The sequence below is a fragment of the Procambarus clarkii genome, chromosome 32, assembly GCF_040958095.1.
Source record: "Procambarus clarkii isolate CNS0578487 chromosome 32, FALCON_Pclarkii_2.0, whole genome shotgun sequence".
Taxonomy (NCBI): domain Eukaryota; kingdom Metazoa; phylum Arthropoda; class Malacostraca; order Decapoda; family Cambaridae; genus Procambarus; species Procambarus clarkii.
The window spans coordinates 43,161,772-43,177,937 of record NC_091181.1 but is presented as its reverse complement, the minus strand read 5'-3'; the positions used below and the strand labels follow the sequence as shown (position 1 = coordinate 43,177,937).

General features: G+C 41.3%; 2 protein-coding genes across 2 annotated transcripts; one reads left to right on the top strand and one right to left on the bottom strand.

The window, feature by feature from the left end:
* The first annotated feature begins 6,696 nt into the window (after positions 1–6,696).
* Positions 6,697–7,467, top strand: LOC138370559 (splicing factor 3A subunit 2-like). Its single transcript, XM_069334946.1, has one exon. It carries the CDS (start codon positions 6,697–6,699, stop codon positions 7,465–7,467), a length of 771 nt encoding a protein of 256 aa, XP_069191047.1.
* A 3,670-nt stretch (positions 7,468–11,137) lies between these two features.
* On the bottom strand, positions 11,138–11,815 carry LOC123759490 (uncharacterized). Its single transcript, XM_045744597.2, has one exon. It carries the CDS (start codon positions 11,813–11,815, stop codon positions 11,138–11,140), a length of 678 nt encoding a protein of 225 aa, XP_045600553.2.
* Between the last annotated feature and the right edge of the window lie 4,351 nt (positions 11,816–16,166).

Sequence of the window (16,166 nt, the reverse complement as noted above, 5' to 3'; positions counted from 1 at the left end):
GCCGTACCTTTGTACCTGGAATTTATCACTGTTAAACATCATGTTATTTTCTGCTGCCCAATCGAAAACTTTGTTGATATCTGCTTGTAGTTTTCAATGTCTTCCGCAGAGGTAATTTTATGCTGATTTTCGTGTTATCTGCAAAGGATGACACGAAGCTGTGACTTACATTTTTGTCTATATCTCATATGAGAATAAGGAAAAGCAGTAGTGCATGGACTGTACCTTGAGGTACAGAGCTTTTAACTACGCTTGGGCTCGATTTTATTTGATTGACTGTTACTCTGTGTTCTGTTCGACAGGAAATTGAGTATTCAGCGTCCTACTTTACCAATTATTCCCATTGACCTCATTTTGTGTGCTATCACCCCATGGTCACATTTGTCGAATGCCTTTGCAAAGTCTGTGTATACTACATCTGCATTTTGCTTTTCCTCCCGAGCTTCTGTGATTTTTTCATAGTGGTTGAGTAACTGACAGACAGGATCTTCCCGCTCTAAAGCCATGTTGTCCTGGGTTGTGTAGTTCATTATTTTCCATAAAACTAGAAAGTTGATTTCTAATCATTCTTTCTAAAACTTTTATTATGTGAGATGTTAGTAAGTAATTATCAGAAGAAGGCATCAAACCGGGAAGGCTATGTAGCACCACCAAATGTGCAGAGTAATCAGAGGGCGCTAAATATCACCAAGGATGCCAATACGAGAACAGAAACGCAAAAGGCGAACGATATCAAAAGTATCCGATTCACCAAGAATTCTATCGAGGGACAAGTGATCGCGAAGGACGGTCGGAAAGCAAGACACACGCTCGTCCTGGAAGTCAGGACATTCAACTAGGATATACACGACAGTAAGAGGGATAATGCAATTTGGACAATAAGGAGCAGGGCGGCACTCCATTAAGTGACCGTGAGTTAAGCGAGTATTGCCAAGATGCAACCGCACTAGAGTCATTTCCCACCTCCGGTTACGGTGGCAGGAGGAAGGCCACGGGGACACACAACACTTAAGAGTACGCAGTTTGTTACCAACGACAGAAGACCAACAACCCTGCGAACGGGCACGGATGGAAGAATGAATAACCGGGTAAAAGTAGGAAAAATAAATACCTTTACGGGAAACGAGACGAGTGGATAGCCTTTCTAGTGGCAACATAGCGTTTCGCTGGGAACCCAGCAAAACTCTACGGATTTAAATTTACTAGAGATAAGAAACAGCCAATGTTGAATCTCGACTACTACCGGATGGACAGGATTTAAGGACCTGAGAGCCTTGAGGGCACTACGAGAGTCGACTACAATTCCAAAGGAAGATTGACAACGAGAAAGTAGGAGACGCAAAGCATAGAGAATACCACAAAGTTCTGCTGTGAAGATGCTAGTCTCCGAAGTGAGTCGACACATGTAAGTGCGGTCAGGAAAAGCAACAGAGTTGCCCACACCGTCCGCAGACTTAGACCCATCGGTGAAGATGGAAACGGAGCGGGAGTGTGAAGAAAAGTGCTCAAGAAAAAGGCGTTTCAGAACCGTAGGTGTAAAAGCTTTAGTAATGCGGGTCAAGGATGTACAAAACTTCGGAAGGGGGACCCTCTATGGGGGCAAGGAAGGAACAATACGAGGAGAAATATGAGAAAGACGAATGGAAAGAGAGCCCTGTAAGCGAGATAGCCAGACAGAAAGAGGGAGGTGGTGAAGAGAAACAGGAACTACAGGAGGGGTAAAAGTCGAAGTACGACAGAGGCGAGAGGAAGGATGTTGCAGGGACTGCGCCAGATAGTGAAAACAGTAACGATCACGGCGGTCCTGGACAGAGAAAGAATCCAGTATCAACATACAAGCTGAAGGCGGGAATCGAACGATAGGTACTAGAGCTGAGGTGCAACCCAGTATGGTGCAAAGCATTAAGACAGTGAAGAGTAGAAGGAGAAGCGGACGAGTAAGCAGGGTAACCATAATCGAGTTTATACAGGATGAGTGAGGAATGCAAAGAGAGGAGCGTATGCCTATCCGCCCCCCAAGAAGCATGGTACAAAAACTTAAGGAGGGAAAGGGCCTTAGACCATTCAGCGCGGTGATTAGAAATATGGGGCGACCAAGACAAACTGGTGTCAACGATTAACCCCAGAAGCTTAGCGGAATCCTTGCACACAAGGGGATGTCCATAAAGTGACAAAGAGGGGACGAAGAATGACACGCTTCCGAGTAAAAATCATAGCACAAGTCTTGGATGCATAGAACTTGAAGCCATGACCAGTGGCCCAAGACGATACGGCTTCAATCACAAGTTGAAGCCGCCGTTGAAGGAGAGGCGAATCATCACCCCGACAGCAAAGGGTAAGATCGTCTACATAGAGAGCGGAGAAGACGCCAGAAGGGAGGATAGAAGACCATTGAGAGCAACAAGAAAGAGAGTAGTGTTCAGAACACTACCTTGAGGCACACCCTCATATTTCCTAAAAGGGGCAGAGAGAGTGGCACCAAGCCGCACTCGAAAGGAATGACGAGAGAGGAAACTTTGGAGGAAGGGAGGTAGATTCCCACGAAGGCCAAAAGAATGAAGTTGGGACAGAATATGATCCGCCAGGTAGTGTCATAAGCCTTTTCCAGGTCAAAAAGGATGGCAACAATAGATATGTGAGATGTTAGTGCAACTGATCTAAAAAATTTTGCCAAGGCCTTACTACTCCGCCACCCCCACCCTTGTGCAGCCGAGCTATATCTGCTGATTTAATTGCAGCTGGTATCTCACCTGTATCCAGGCTTTTTCTCCATATTATGCTGAGCGCTCGCACTACTGGTACTTTACATTTCTTAATGAATATTGAATTTCACGAGTCCGGCCCAGGAGGCGAGTGCATGGGCATATTGTCAATTTCTCTTTCAAAGTCTTCCGAGTTTGTGTTAATATCCGTTATATTATCTGCATCTTGAATGTCATTCATAAAGAAGCTGTCTGGATCATCAATTTTCATGTTGTTTATTGGTGTGCTAAACATAGCTTCTATAAACATACTGGCTTCTTAGAATTTCACTAATTTCTTTGTTGTCCTCTGTGAACGTACTTTCAGTTGTAATTAAAGGTCGAATACTGGTGGAGGTTTTTGATTTTGATTTTGCCTATGTGAAAAAAATATTTCGGATTTTTCTTTATCTCTTGTATAGCTTTCTGAACATAGAAAACATGCTATGAGCATTCGGAAAACAAGAAAAGAGTAACAGAGCTTTATCTGTGGTACACATATACCACACCCACATACAGCACACATACAAGAGAGAACATGTAGAGGACATGCCTGTAATATTTGTACCCCCCTAGGCCTCTGAGTAAGAATGATAAGAGGGCGAATTGAATGATTTATTATTATTGTGTGTGGTAAATATCTCTAAAATTAAGTGAAAGAGGGAGGACGTGAGGGGGGGGGGGGTAGGGATGCAAGGGGAGTAGGGAGGGTGAGAGAGGGGAAGATATGAATGTGGGGGGAACTGAGGGGTGAGGGAGGTAGTGAGAGTGGAGGGAGAGAGAGATAATTATTTCATTTGGTGCGAGCTATAAATTATTGCAAATGAGGGAGATAATGGTAGTTATGGGCGGCTAACCCTACCTGGAGAGTGTTTATATACTCTCATACACACTGTACACACACGACTATTAAAGGAGAGGTCATGACTCTTGTTTATCAACAAGTATCTCGGCCACATGTTTACTTTGATACACGCGACGGACAAGAGCTGAACTGTTCTTCTGAAATAACTATGTTTTGGTGAACATTGAACTAAGACGGAGAATAAAAGCTGAAACTCGGTAACTAACTTTATTTCATCTACTAAGTCTGAAATAAATATATATAATAATATGCAGGAATTGAACTATTAATAATAACGAAATTACAGGAGTGAATTAAGGTGCAGAACAGAAGCAAAAATTCGATAATTATTTAATTTGTATTTAATGTGCAGGAAATATCTACATTTTAAATCTTATAAAAATAACGTTGATAATACTGAATCTACATATATAAATATCTAGAGGCGGGTCCAAGAACTAATATCTGACATAATTTATTACTTCACAAACTCCTAAATAACATATCCTCTGTAAATGGGCAACCTCTGACTGTAATTTTACCCTAAACAGGTGGTGCAGAAGAGAAAATTTCTTCATAAGATTAACTTAAGACCAGAGTGAGGAATTTTTCTCCATAAGATTTCCTTAACACCACAGCGAGTATATTTTCTTCAGGGGAATTCCTTAATACCGCAGTATGTTTTCTCCATAAGAATTACTTAACACAGCAGCTTAAACTTTCTCTCCATAAGAATTCCTTAACTTCGCAGCTTAAACTTTTTCTCAGTAAAAATTCATTAAAACCTCTCAAAAGCGAGGAATTTTTCCATTAGCAGTGACGACTTTTATCCATAAGAATTTCTTAAGACCTTGCAAGGAATTTTTCAAAAGCCCAAATTCCTCACCAAGTAGTCTATCCATCTACTCTCACATACTACACCCACATTCTACTCCCATATACATCACTCACCTACTGCACCTACATACCAAATCCACATACCACACACACCAACCCGTTCTCGAACTTGCTTTCTGTCAATATTGGCTTATTTAATAAGTGCATATGTGACATACTAATTGATTGTGAATATTTTAGTTTACCTTGAAAAGCATCATAGAAAACACCGACCTCACCTAACCTTCTTAGTATGTTAAGATAAGCATCTTATTGCTTCATATTTACAAATATTACTTAACCTATCAACGGTATAGGTTAAGTAATAATTGTAATTAAGAAGCAATAAGATGCTAATCTTAACATACTAAGGTGGTTAGGTGAGGTCGGTGTTTTCTATGACGCCTTTCAAGGTAAACTAAAATATTCACAATCAATTAGTATGTCATATATGCACTTATTAAATAAGCCAATATTGACTATAAGCAAGTGCGAGAACGGGTTGCGCGCGCGCACACACACACATACATACGCCACCCACAAACCACACCCACATACCGCACCCACATACTGCACCCACATACCACACCCATATATCAGCCCTACAAACTTTACCCACATACCACATCCACATACTGGACCCATATACTGCACTCACGTACCACACCCATGTACCACACCCACGTACCACCCCCATGTACCACACCCACGTACCACACCCACGTACCACACCCATATATCACACACCTACATACTTCACCCACATACCATACCCACATACTGCACCCACATACCACACCCACATACTGCACCCACATACCGCACCTACATATCATACGTGCATACTGCACCCACATACCGCTTCCACACAACGGATCCACATACCGCACCCACATAACACGCCCACATACCTCACCCACATACCACACCACACATACCACACCACACATACTACACAACACATACCACACCCACATACCTCACCCACATACCACACCTACATACCACACCACACAGTATTAACTCCAAAACTGGACAAACCATTGCCACAACAACACACCCTGGGTCAGGGTAGAGAGGAGGGAGAACTACCAAAACCTTCCAGAAGTGACACACAATATGGACAATCATTCATATTTGTAAACATTCAAGGTCTAAAGTCAGAGTCAAGAAATAAAGTTAAGTTCATAAATGGCCTCTTAGAGTCAAACTCAATATTTGGGGCATTTACGGAAACTCATATGAAAGATTACATGGATAGTGAAATCTGGATTACAAATTATAATTTATATACATGTGATAGAGAAAATAGGTCCAATTGAGGAGTAGGTCTGTATATTAAAGAGGACCTGGAATGCACAGAACTACTAAACTCAACTAATGAGGTGGTAGAGGTACTTGGAATTAAGGTAGAAAAAATAAACCTAATTATTATTCTAATATATTAACCGCCAGATACAACGGTTTTTGACCCGCCAGATACATTCACAGAGCTGATGCACAAACTAGAGAACATCCATGATAATCAAGCGAACCCAGCACCAGATATTATCGTCCCTGAAGATTTAAATTTACCAAGTGAGGAAGAATGGCAAACACAATGGCAAATGGAGAATAGCAAACACAAATATCATAGCAGGGAACGACCCGGAAAATAACCACCCACAGGTCAGAGAACTTTTAAGGTTCTGTGGCAAATTCTCGCTCAATCAACAGATCACAGAACCAACTAGGAACGAAAACACACTAGACTTGTTATTCACAAACAATGATGAACTAATCAGAGACATTACAATCTCAGATACTACATACTCAGACCATAAGCTCACTGAAGTGCAAACTAGCATAAATAACGGTAGTAGGTCTAAGAGACCCAACAAGCGAGAAGGGGTATTCATCAATTCAATTTCAACAGTAAGAGGATCGATTGGGAGAAAATAAATGTAGACCTTGCAAACATTCAATGGGAAACAGTCTTAAGCGACAAAACTCCCACACAGGGAATAGCTCAACTGACGGCTGAAGCATACAAGGTCTGCTTGAAGCACGTGCCAGAGAGGAGGATCAGAAAGAGGACCACTCTAGAAAGAGAACGCAGACGACTGTACAGGAGAAGGAAAAAAAATAATGGAAATGCTTAAGCAGACACGACTGTCACAAGAAAGGAAAATAAACCTAAACAGGGGGACCGAAGAAATAGAACAAACGTTGAAGCGATCATACGAGTCTGAGGAAATGGAATTGGACCTGCCCTCCGCACCCACGCTCCCGGCCCTCCACGCCCACGCTCCCGGCCCTCCACGCCCACGCTCCCGGCCCTCCACGCCCACGCTCCCGGCCCTCCACGCCCACGCTCCCGGCCCTCCACGCCCACGCTCCCGGCCCTCCACGCCCACGCTCCCGGCCCTCCACGCCCACGCTCCCGGCCCTCCACACCCACGCTCCCGGCCCTCCACACCCACGCTCCCGGCCCTCCACACCCACGCTCCCGGCCCTCCACACCCACGCTCCCGGCCCTCCACACCCACGCTCCCGGCCCTCCACACCCACGCTCCCGGCCCTCCACACCCACGCTCCCGGCCCTCCACACCCACGCTCCCGGCCCTCCACACCCACGCTCCTGCCCTCCACACCCACATACCGCACCCACATACCACACCCACATACCAAAACCATATACCACACCCACATGCCGCACCCACATGCCGCACCCACATGCCGCACCCACATGCCGCACCCACATGCCGCACCCACATGCCGCACCCACATACCTCACCCACATACCTCACCCACATACCTCACCCACATACCTCACCCACATGCTGCACCCCACATGCCGCACCCCACATGCCGCACCCCACATGCCGCACCCCACATGCCGCACCCCACATACCGCACCTACATACCACTTCCACATATTGCACTACGTATCGCACCCATATATCGCACCCACATACCACACCCACATACCGCACCCACATACCATTCCCACTAGTTAATGGATAGACAACTTAGCGAGGAATTATGGTTTGTGAAAAAATTCCTCGCTCCAGTGTTTAGGAATTTTTATGGAGAATAAGTTTAAGCTGCGGTGTCAAGGAATTCTCACGGAGAAAATATACTCGCTGTGGTGTTAAGGAATTCATATGGAGAAAAATTCCTCGCTCCGGTCTTAAGGAAATCTTAAGGAGAAAATATCGTGTCTTATGCATCACCTGTTTAGGGTAAAATTACAGTCAGAGGTTGTCCATTTTCAGAGGATATGTTAACTTGGAGTTTGTGAAGAAATTAATTGTCAGATATTAGTTATTGGGCCCGTCTTTAGATATTTATAAATGTAGTTTCATTATTATCAACGTTATTTTCATAAGATTTTGATTCTAGTCATATCTAATACGTTTAGTTTTACTAATATGTTTTACTAATTTGTATTAGTAAAACTAAATACATTTTGGAAAATCCGCGGCATCAGATCCTTTATTATATGCTAATGTGTCAGAAAAGTGGCATAGAATGATTATATTTAGAACTTGTGGTTGTAGGAACTTATTGAAAATGTGTAATATTCGTTGAAAAAAAAAACTCCCTTTCTATTTAGGCTGCAGTATTGAAACTTGGGACAATTGCAGCCCTTTTCATATACAACTAGTAAAAAAAAAAAAAAGAATTGTTGACATTGAACAAAGTTTAAAAAACTAACTCGTGGCCCCTTAATGCAAGTTACAGGAATAAGAGATGATAGATATGTTACAGAGAGATGAGATATTTTTGTGAGTGACATAATAGAGATGTGTGACATTAAATGTTATTAACAAGTTTTGAATATTAATGTCTTAGTAAAACTGATAATATATAAAAGTTAGTTAATTGATTAATTTTACATGAAGCATAAGTTTATTAGTAAATAAAGTCACGAAATATTACAGACAGTTGAACATGTACAGTTTGATATAATACTTGAAAGATATTTGTGACTACACAAATACATGTCTTAGTAAGTTATGTGACAATATTTAAACAGCCAGAAATGGTTGTTTAAATATGTTAAAGATACCGTAGAATAATTTATTTAGTACATAAATAGTAAATGTTACATATGACTTGAAAGTTACACTTGACTTTTGAAGAAAGTACATTCTTAATTAATATGTGTTATGAAAAGATTGTCTTAAGATGTTGGAATTAATGTCTTAGCATTCTGAAAAGAATCCTTAAATGCGTGAAGATATTCTTTAAAGTAACCTTGTTATATATAATTGTTTTGGAGAGTTTTCTATGTTGCATGAAGGTGTCTTAGAGAATATGATTGATATCTCTGAGAAATTGCTTGGTTGATGCCTTATATACTTGAGTGTATCGTTGATGTCTCAGAGTGTATCCTCCTTACATAAAGAGGGCATGGAGAATATCATTGATGGCTCGGAGTGTATCCTTTGATGTATCTAGAGGTCTCAGATAGTAACTTTAGTTTATAAATATTTGGAAGAAAGTTACCCTTGACAATGTTAGTTAAAAAACGTTGTGAAAGATTTTCTTGACTATTTTCATTTGAATGAAGAGATATTAAGTTGAGAAATATTAAGAAAAGATTGTTTTAGAAAATATGTTACTATATACTTAGTTAAGAGCGGTGTCAGCAAGAATTATTAAGTTGATAAAAAAATGCATTGATAGTTTTACAAACTGGTATATAAAATTAATAACATTTTTATTAATAAAATCTTTATGTAAATAAAAATATTTTGGAAAATGACTAACCAATTCATAAATAACTAAATAACTTTAGAGTAAATAATTTGTAAATATATAAATAAAATTTTAAGTAAATTAATGTTATACTATGAAAGTTGTCCCTAATCTTATTTAACGAAACAGAAAACAGAAATACGGGTTGTTCATACATAACAAGTTACTGAATAAAGATGTAACATGAACATTTGCACATTCTTGTTCTAAAATATACAGAGAATATGTAAAAAGCACGTGAAGAACACAGAGAACGTGAATTGAAATGGCCGAGAACATGCTGTGAACATTTGGACAACAAGACAAGTGTAAGAAAAGATGTAACAGAAACAATTGTACAGTTGGTATAAAGAAGTACAGAGAACATGTAGGAACATGCACACAACATGCGAAGAACATGCCCGTAATATTTCTACCCTCCCCCCTACCCAGGCCTCTGAGTAAAACTGTAAAAAGAGCTTATTGAATAATTTATTATTATTGTGTGTGGTAAATATCTCTAAAATTAAGTGAGAGAGGAAGTGAGGGGGGGGGGGGGTTGAGATGGAAGAGGAGTAGGGTGTGAGGGGGAAGATATGGGCGTGGGGGGAGCTGAGGGGGTGAGGGAGGTAGTGAGAGGGGAGGGGGGGAGGGAGAGATAATCACTTAATTTGGTGCGAGCTATAAATTATCGCAAATGAGGGAGATAAGGGTTGTTATAGGCGGTTAACCCTACCTGGAGAGTGTTTATATACTCTCATACACACTTCACACACACGACTATTGAAGGAGAGGTCATGACTCTTGTTTACCAACAAGTATATCGGCAACATGTTTACTTTGATACACGCGATGGACCAGAGCTGACCTGTTCTTCTGAAATAACTATGTTTTGGTGAACATTGAACTAAGACGGAGAACAAGAGCTGAACTCGATTACTGCAGTGATCCATTTTACTGCGTCTCAAAAACAGTGGTTTTAAATCACGGGAAAATTAACTGATATTAACAATTACTAGAGAGAAGTAAGGAGGACAACAGGAACTAGAGCTTGTCACTTTATTTTGTTTTACTATGTCTGAAATATGTCTATTTTAAATCTCTGGAAATTTTAACTGTTAATAACAAAGCTATGCGAGTGAACCAAGGCGGGTACATGAGCTGGAGCTCAGTAACTAACTTTATCTCGTTTACTAAGTCTGAAATGTGGCGATTTTTAATTTCAGAAAAGTAGGGTTAATAATAACGAAGTTACAAGAGAGAAGTAAGGCAGAGGACAGGAGCCAGAGCTCGGTAACTATTTCATTTGTACTTAATGTGACTAAAATAACTATATTTTAAATCTCATGAAAACACGTCGATAGTAAGAAAATTATAGGAGTGAACAAGGCGGAGGACAAGAGCTGAAACTCTCTAATTAACTTAACCTCGTTTACCATGTATGAAGTAAGTATATTTTAAATTTCACAGGAATTGAACTGTTAATAGTAACGAAATATCACGAGTGAATTAAGGTGGAAGACAGGAGCTGAAACTCGGTAACTATTTCATTTGAAATTAATGTGACTGATATGACTAAAATAAAAATCTTATGAAAATAACGTTGATAATAATGAAACTACATTTATAAATATCTAAAGACGGGCCCAATAACTAATATCTGACAATTAATTACTTCACAAACTTCTAATTAACATAACCTCTGAAAATGGACAACCTCTGACTGTAATTTTAACCAAGAACGGGTGGTGGAGACATGATATTTTCTCCTTAAAATTTCCTTAAGACCGGAGCGAGGAGTTTTTCTCCATAAGAATTCCTTAACACCACAGCGAGTATATTTTCTCCGTGAGAATTCCTTGACACCGCAGCTTAAACTTATTCTCAATAAAAATTCCTAAAGACTGGAGCGTGGAATTTTTTCACAAACCATAATTCCTCGCTAAGTTGTCTATCCATTAACTAGTGAGCACCCACATATATTGCGGTATGTGGGTGTGGAGGGCTGGAGCATTGGCGTGTAGGGCCGGGAGCGTGGGCGTGTAGGGCCGGGAGCGTGGGCGTGTAGGGCCGGGAGCGTGGGCGTGTAGGGCCGGGAGCGTGGGCGGGGAGGGCCGGGAGCGTGGGCGTGTAGGGCCGGGAGCGTGGGCGTGTAGGGCCGGGAGCGTGGGCGTGTAGGGCCGGGAGCGTGGGCGGGGAGGGCCGGGAGCGTGGGCGGGGAGGGCCGGGAGCGTGGGCGGGGAGGGCCGGGAGCGTGGGCGTGGAGGGCCGGGAGCGTGGGCGTGTAGGGCCGGGAGCGTGGGCGGGGAGGGCCGGGAGCGTGGGCGGGGAGGGCCGGGAGCGTGGGCGGGGAGGGCCGGGAGCGTGGGCGGGGAGGGCCGGGAGCGTGGGCGGGGAGGGCCGGGAGCGTGGGCGGGGAGGGCCGGGAGCGTGGGCGGGGAGGGCCGGGAGCGTGGGCGGGGAGGGCCGGGAGTGTGGGTGCGGAGTGCAGGAGCGTGGGTGTGGAGGCCGGGAGCGTGGGCGTGGAGGGCGGGAGCGTGGGTGTGGAGGGAAGTGACCGCCACGTCACATGACATATAAGTGAGTATTTTACTGCTAGCGAGGGAGCAGTAAAGTTGTTTGTTGACATGACAAACGGCGCGCACATCCCTCCCTCTATCCGGCCTTCCCCCACCCGGCCCTTACTGCCCCATAAGGTCCAGTGTGCTTCCCCCACTTGGCCCTTACTGCCCCATAAGGTCCAGTGTGCTTCCCCCACTTGGCCCTTACTGCCCCTAAGGTCCAGTGTGCTTCCCCCACTTGGCCCTTACTGTCAATTAGTAACATTACATATTGGGTTATGAATGAATAATACATAATAAGGTATGTATAGAATATATACTTTGTTTTATGTACGAAATATTACCAGATGGGTTATGTATGAAATATTACATGTTGGTTGTAACAGTGTTCATCCGTGTAATTGTTGAGGCTGTCTACGCCCTTGTTTTCTCTCTAAATCCAATTTTACCACTAATCTTCATGCCAGCCTATTTAGTGCAATTTCAACTGTAATATTGGTTCAATTATCAAATCATTCACAGATGAAATATTCCAATTTAAATTTGATTGGCAATGTGGTGGACCTCGGCTCATATATCATCCACTCTTTTATTGAAGTTGAAATTATTTTGTGTTGTGTGGCGGTTCAGCTAATGACGGGTGAACTAAAGACGGGTGAGCTAATGACGGGTGAGCTAATGACGGGTGTGAGGACCTCGAAATTGCAGGTTATTTGAGGAAGATTTTATTTAGCAAGTTCTCTCTCTCTCTCTCTCTGTATGTATTTATTTATTAATTTGGTTCATTATATGTTTATTGGGGCAAGTAAATAATTGTCATACATAATGTGAAGATATATGTATGTATTTTTTCTTTTAAATTTAATATTTTTGTGATATATAATATATATTCCCTCTAAGGCGACCTAAGGGAACCTAAACTGGATAAGGGGACCTTATCTGCCATAAGAAGGGGACCTAAACCTTCCCTCTAATACGTTAGCTGGGAGAAGGGGAACCCTTAGCCTCGGAGGAAACCCCACATAACGCATTAGAGGTTATGTTTAGGTCCCTTCCAATACAGTTTCTGTGTGCTCTTCTCCTACCATTTCCTTTTTTTTGTGCTTTATTATGTATTTAATGGTTACAAGATACATTGGTTGATACAAAAAGTGTTTTAAGGTATGGATCTCTTTAAGCTCCTCCACTTCTGGACAGGAACCGAGGATGCAGCAGGCGTTTCCCCTCTGGATCGCCACACTAAGGCGCTGAAACAAAAAACTGGCCGCTCTTGGGTCTCTGTTGACGTCAATGAGCTTGGAGCCCAATTCCTTGAGAAATCCCAAGGCACTCTTTATTATTATTATTTTGTTAAAAAAAAATTTGTTTATATACGAAATTTTGTTATGAAAATATAGATTTTATGAAAATATATATAATTTTGTGAACTTTTTTTTTTAAATATAAGATTTTTGGGGTAAAAAATATATGAGCTTGTATGTTAACATATCAGAGCTGCTTGAGGTACCTCATCTCTGAGGGTATTTTTATCTTAATTATCAAACGTGTTTCTATTTAAACTTCAGTTTCAAATTGCGAGATGTTAGTAGTCTTTTGTTGTACGTTGAATCATTCTTACCACATGAAATGAGGCACAAGTATCTCGAGGAAATTTAAAAAGAAGCAGGAGATGAACCAAATCAAATCTACACTGACGGGGAGGGTCAGGAAGGGGAGCCGGTCGGCCGAGCGGACAGCACGCTGGACTTTTGATCCTGTGGTCCCGGGTTCGATCCCGGGCGCCTGCGAGAAACAATGGGCAGAGTTTCTTTCACCCTATGCCCCTGTTACCTAGCAGTAAAATAGGTACCTGGGTGTTAGTCAGCTGTCACGGGCTGCTTCCTGGGGGTGGAGGCCTGGTCGAGGACCGGGCCGCGGGGACACTAAAGCCCCGAAATCATCTGAAGATAACCTGAAGATAATTAGGAATAATGCCTTTCCACGCAGAAATGAAGAAAAAACAGAAATGAAACCACGTTATCTACCATTGTTATCACGTTAAGATTCATTGAACGAAACACTAATGGTGCAGCGATCTGCACTGATTCAAAAGCTCCGCTACACAGCCTAAGTTAAAATCAACAATAACGTCAACAGGCAAGACAACAACGTCTCTTTGTAGGTGATTAGCAATACAGAAGCAACAGGGCTTCATCAAGGAGCATATAATCTCCTCACACAACCAGACCATCACCAGAGACATCTTAACAAATAACACGGATATTATCGAAAAATATAACGACAACAGGAGACTCGACATCAGCGAGGCCCAACACATCATAAAGTCAAAACCAGCAATGAACAGCCATTAATACAGAATTACATTCTACCCACTTCAAGACCCCGAACCAACATAAAAGCAAGAAGATAAAACACGCAATGCACCCATTGATTCATCTCCTATCACCTCACCCCAAAAACGAATGTAAGCATTAACAGAGTATGTAAAACTGTCTTTGAAAATGTAAGAAGTGTCTTCAGAATCGCTTCTAGGAATCAGACCATAAATAAAGTGTGAAAAGGAACTTTGGAGAATTAATTTTTCAACTACCCTCGACAGTGAAGAGAAACATAAGAAATATTGAGAAAATTCGCTTTAGAATCATTAATCTTACCCTTTCGATCACATTGAACAACATATGTTTACAAGAAAGGCTGCTAGCAAAATATACTAATTATTATATATATATATATATATATATATATATATATATATATATATATATATATATATATATATATATATATATATATATATATATATATTAGTATATTTTGGTAGCAGTCTTTCCTGTAGACATATATTATTAAATATGACCGAAAAAGTAAGATTAATAATTCTAACACGAATTTTCTCAATCTTTCGTACATTTCGTTTCACTGTTGGAGGTAAATCAAAAATCAATTCTCCAAAATTCATTTTTATTTCTAGTCTGACGCGACACGAGCGCGTTTCGTAAAACTTATTACATTTTCAAAGACTTTAGTTCACAAATACACAACTGAATAGAACTTACGCATCTCCGATTTTATATCTACATTTGAGTGAGGTGGAAGGGGTGATGTGGCATTAACACAAGACAGAACAAAGTGTGGTATTAATAGGGTATTAATTTCATCAACACAAGACAGAACAAGAGTATTAATAGGGTATTAATTTCATCAACACAAGACAGAACACGAAACAATGGATATTGAATAGAAGTGTTTGTAGAAAGCCTATTGGTCCATATTTCTTGATGCTTCTATATTGGAGCGGAGTCTTGAGGTGGGTAGAATATAGTTGTGCAATAATTGGCTGTTGATTGCTGGTGTTGACTTCTTGATGTGTAGTGCCTCGCAAACGTCAAGCCGCCTGCTATCGCTGTATCTATCGATGATTTCTGTGTTGTTTACTAGGATTTCTCTGGCGATGGTTTGGTTGTGGGAAGAGATTATATGTTCCTTAATGGAGCCCTGTTGCTTATGCATCGTTAAACGCCTAGAAAGAGATGTTGTTGTCTTGCCTATATACTGGGTTTTTTGGAGCTTACAGTCCCCAAGAGGGCATTTGAAGGCATAGACGACGTTAGTCTCTTTTAAAGCGTTCTGTTTTGTGTCTGGAGAGTTTCTCATGAGTAGGCTGGCCGTTTTTCTGGTTTTATAGTAAATCGTCAGTTGTATCCTCTGATTTTTGTCTGTAGGGATAACGTTTCTATTAATATCTTTCAGGACCCTTTCCTCCGTTTTATGAGCTGTGGAAAAGAAGTTCCTGTAAAATAGTCTAATAGGGGGTATAGGTGTTGTGTTAGTTGTCTCTTCAGAGGTTGCATGGCTTTTCACTTTCCTTCTTATGATGTCTTCGACGAAACCATTGGACTAGGACCTGCCTTACCCTACAGAGTTCTTCGTCGACTTGCTTCCATTCTGAGCTGTGGCTGAGCAACCCGTTCTCGCAAATTTAATAAGTCAATATTGACTTATTAAATATGTGCATAGGTGACATACTTAACATAATAGATACCCTTAAAAAGATTCATAGAAAACACCGACCTTACCTAACCTTGTTAGTATCTTAAGATAAGCATCTTATTGCTTCGTAATTACAATTATTACCTAACCTATAATAGGTATAGGTTAAGTAATAATTGTAATTACGAAGCAATAAGATGCTTACCTTAAGATACTAACAAGGTTAGGTAAGGTCGGTGTTTTCTATGAATATTTTTAGGGGTATCTATTATGTTTAGTATATCACCTATGCACGTAGTTAATAAGTCAATATTGACTTTACGAATTTGCGAGAACGGGTTGGGCTGAGAGCACGGTCGAAATATGCGTTAACAACACTCCTCTTGTACCTGTCTGGGCAGTCGCTGTTGGCATTTAGGCACATTCCTA

Coding starts and splice junctions, on each gene's coding strand:
- LOC138370559 (XM_069334946.1), top strand. CDS start 6,697: ATGGAATTGGACCTGCCCTCCGCACCCACGCTCCCGGCCCTCCACGCC.
- LOC123759490 (XM_045744597.2), bottom strand. CDS start 11,815: ATGTCAACAAACAACTTTACTGCTCCCTCGCTAGCAGTAAAATACTCA.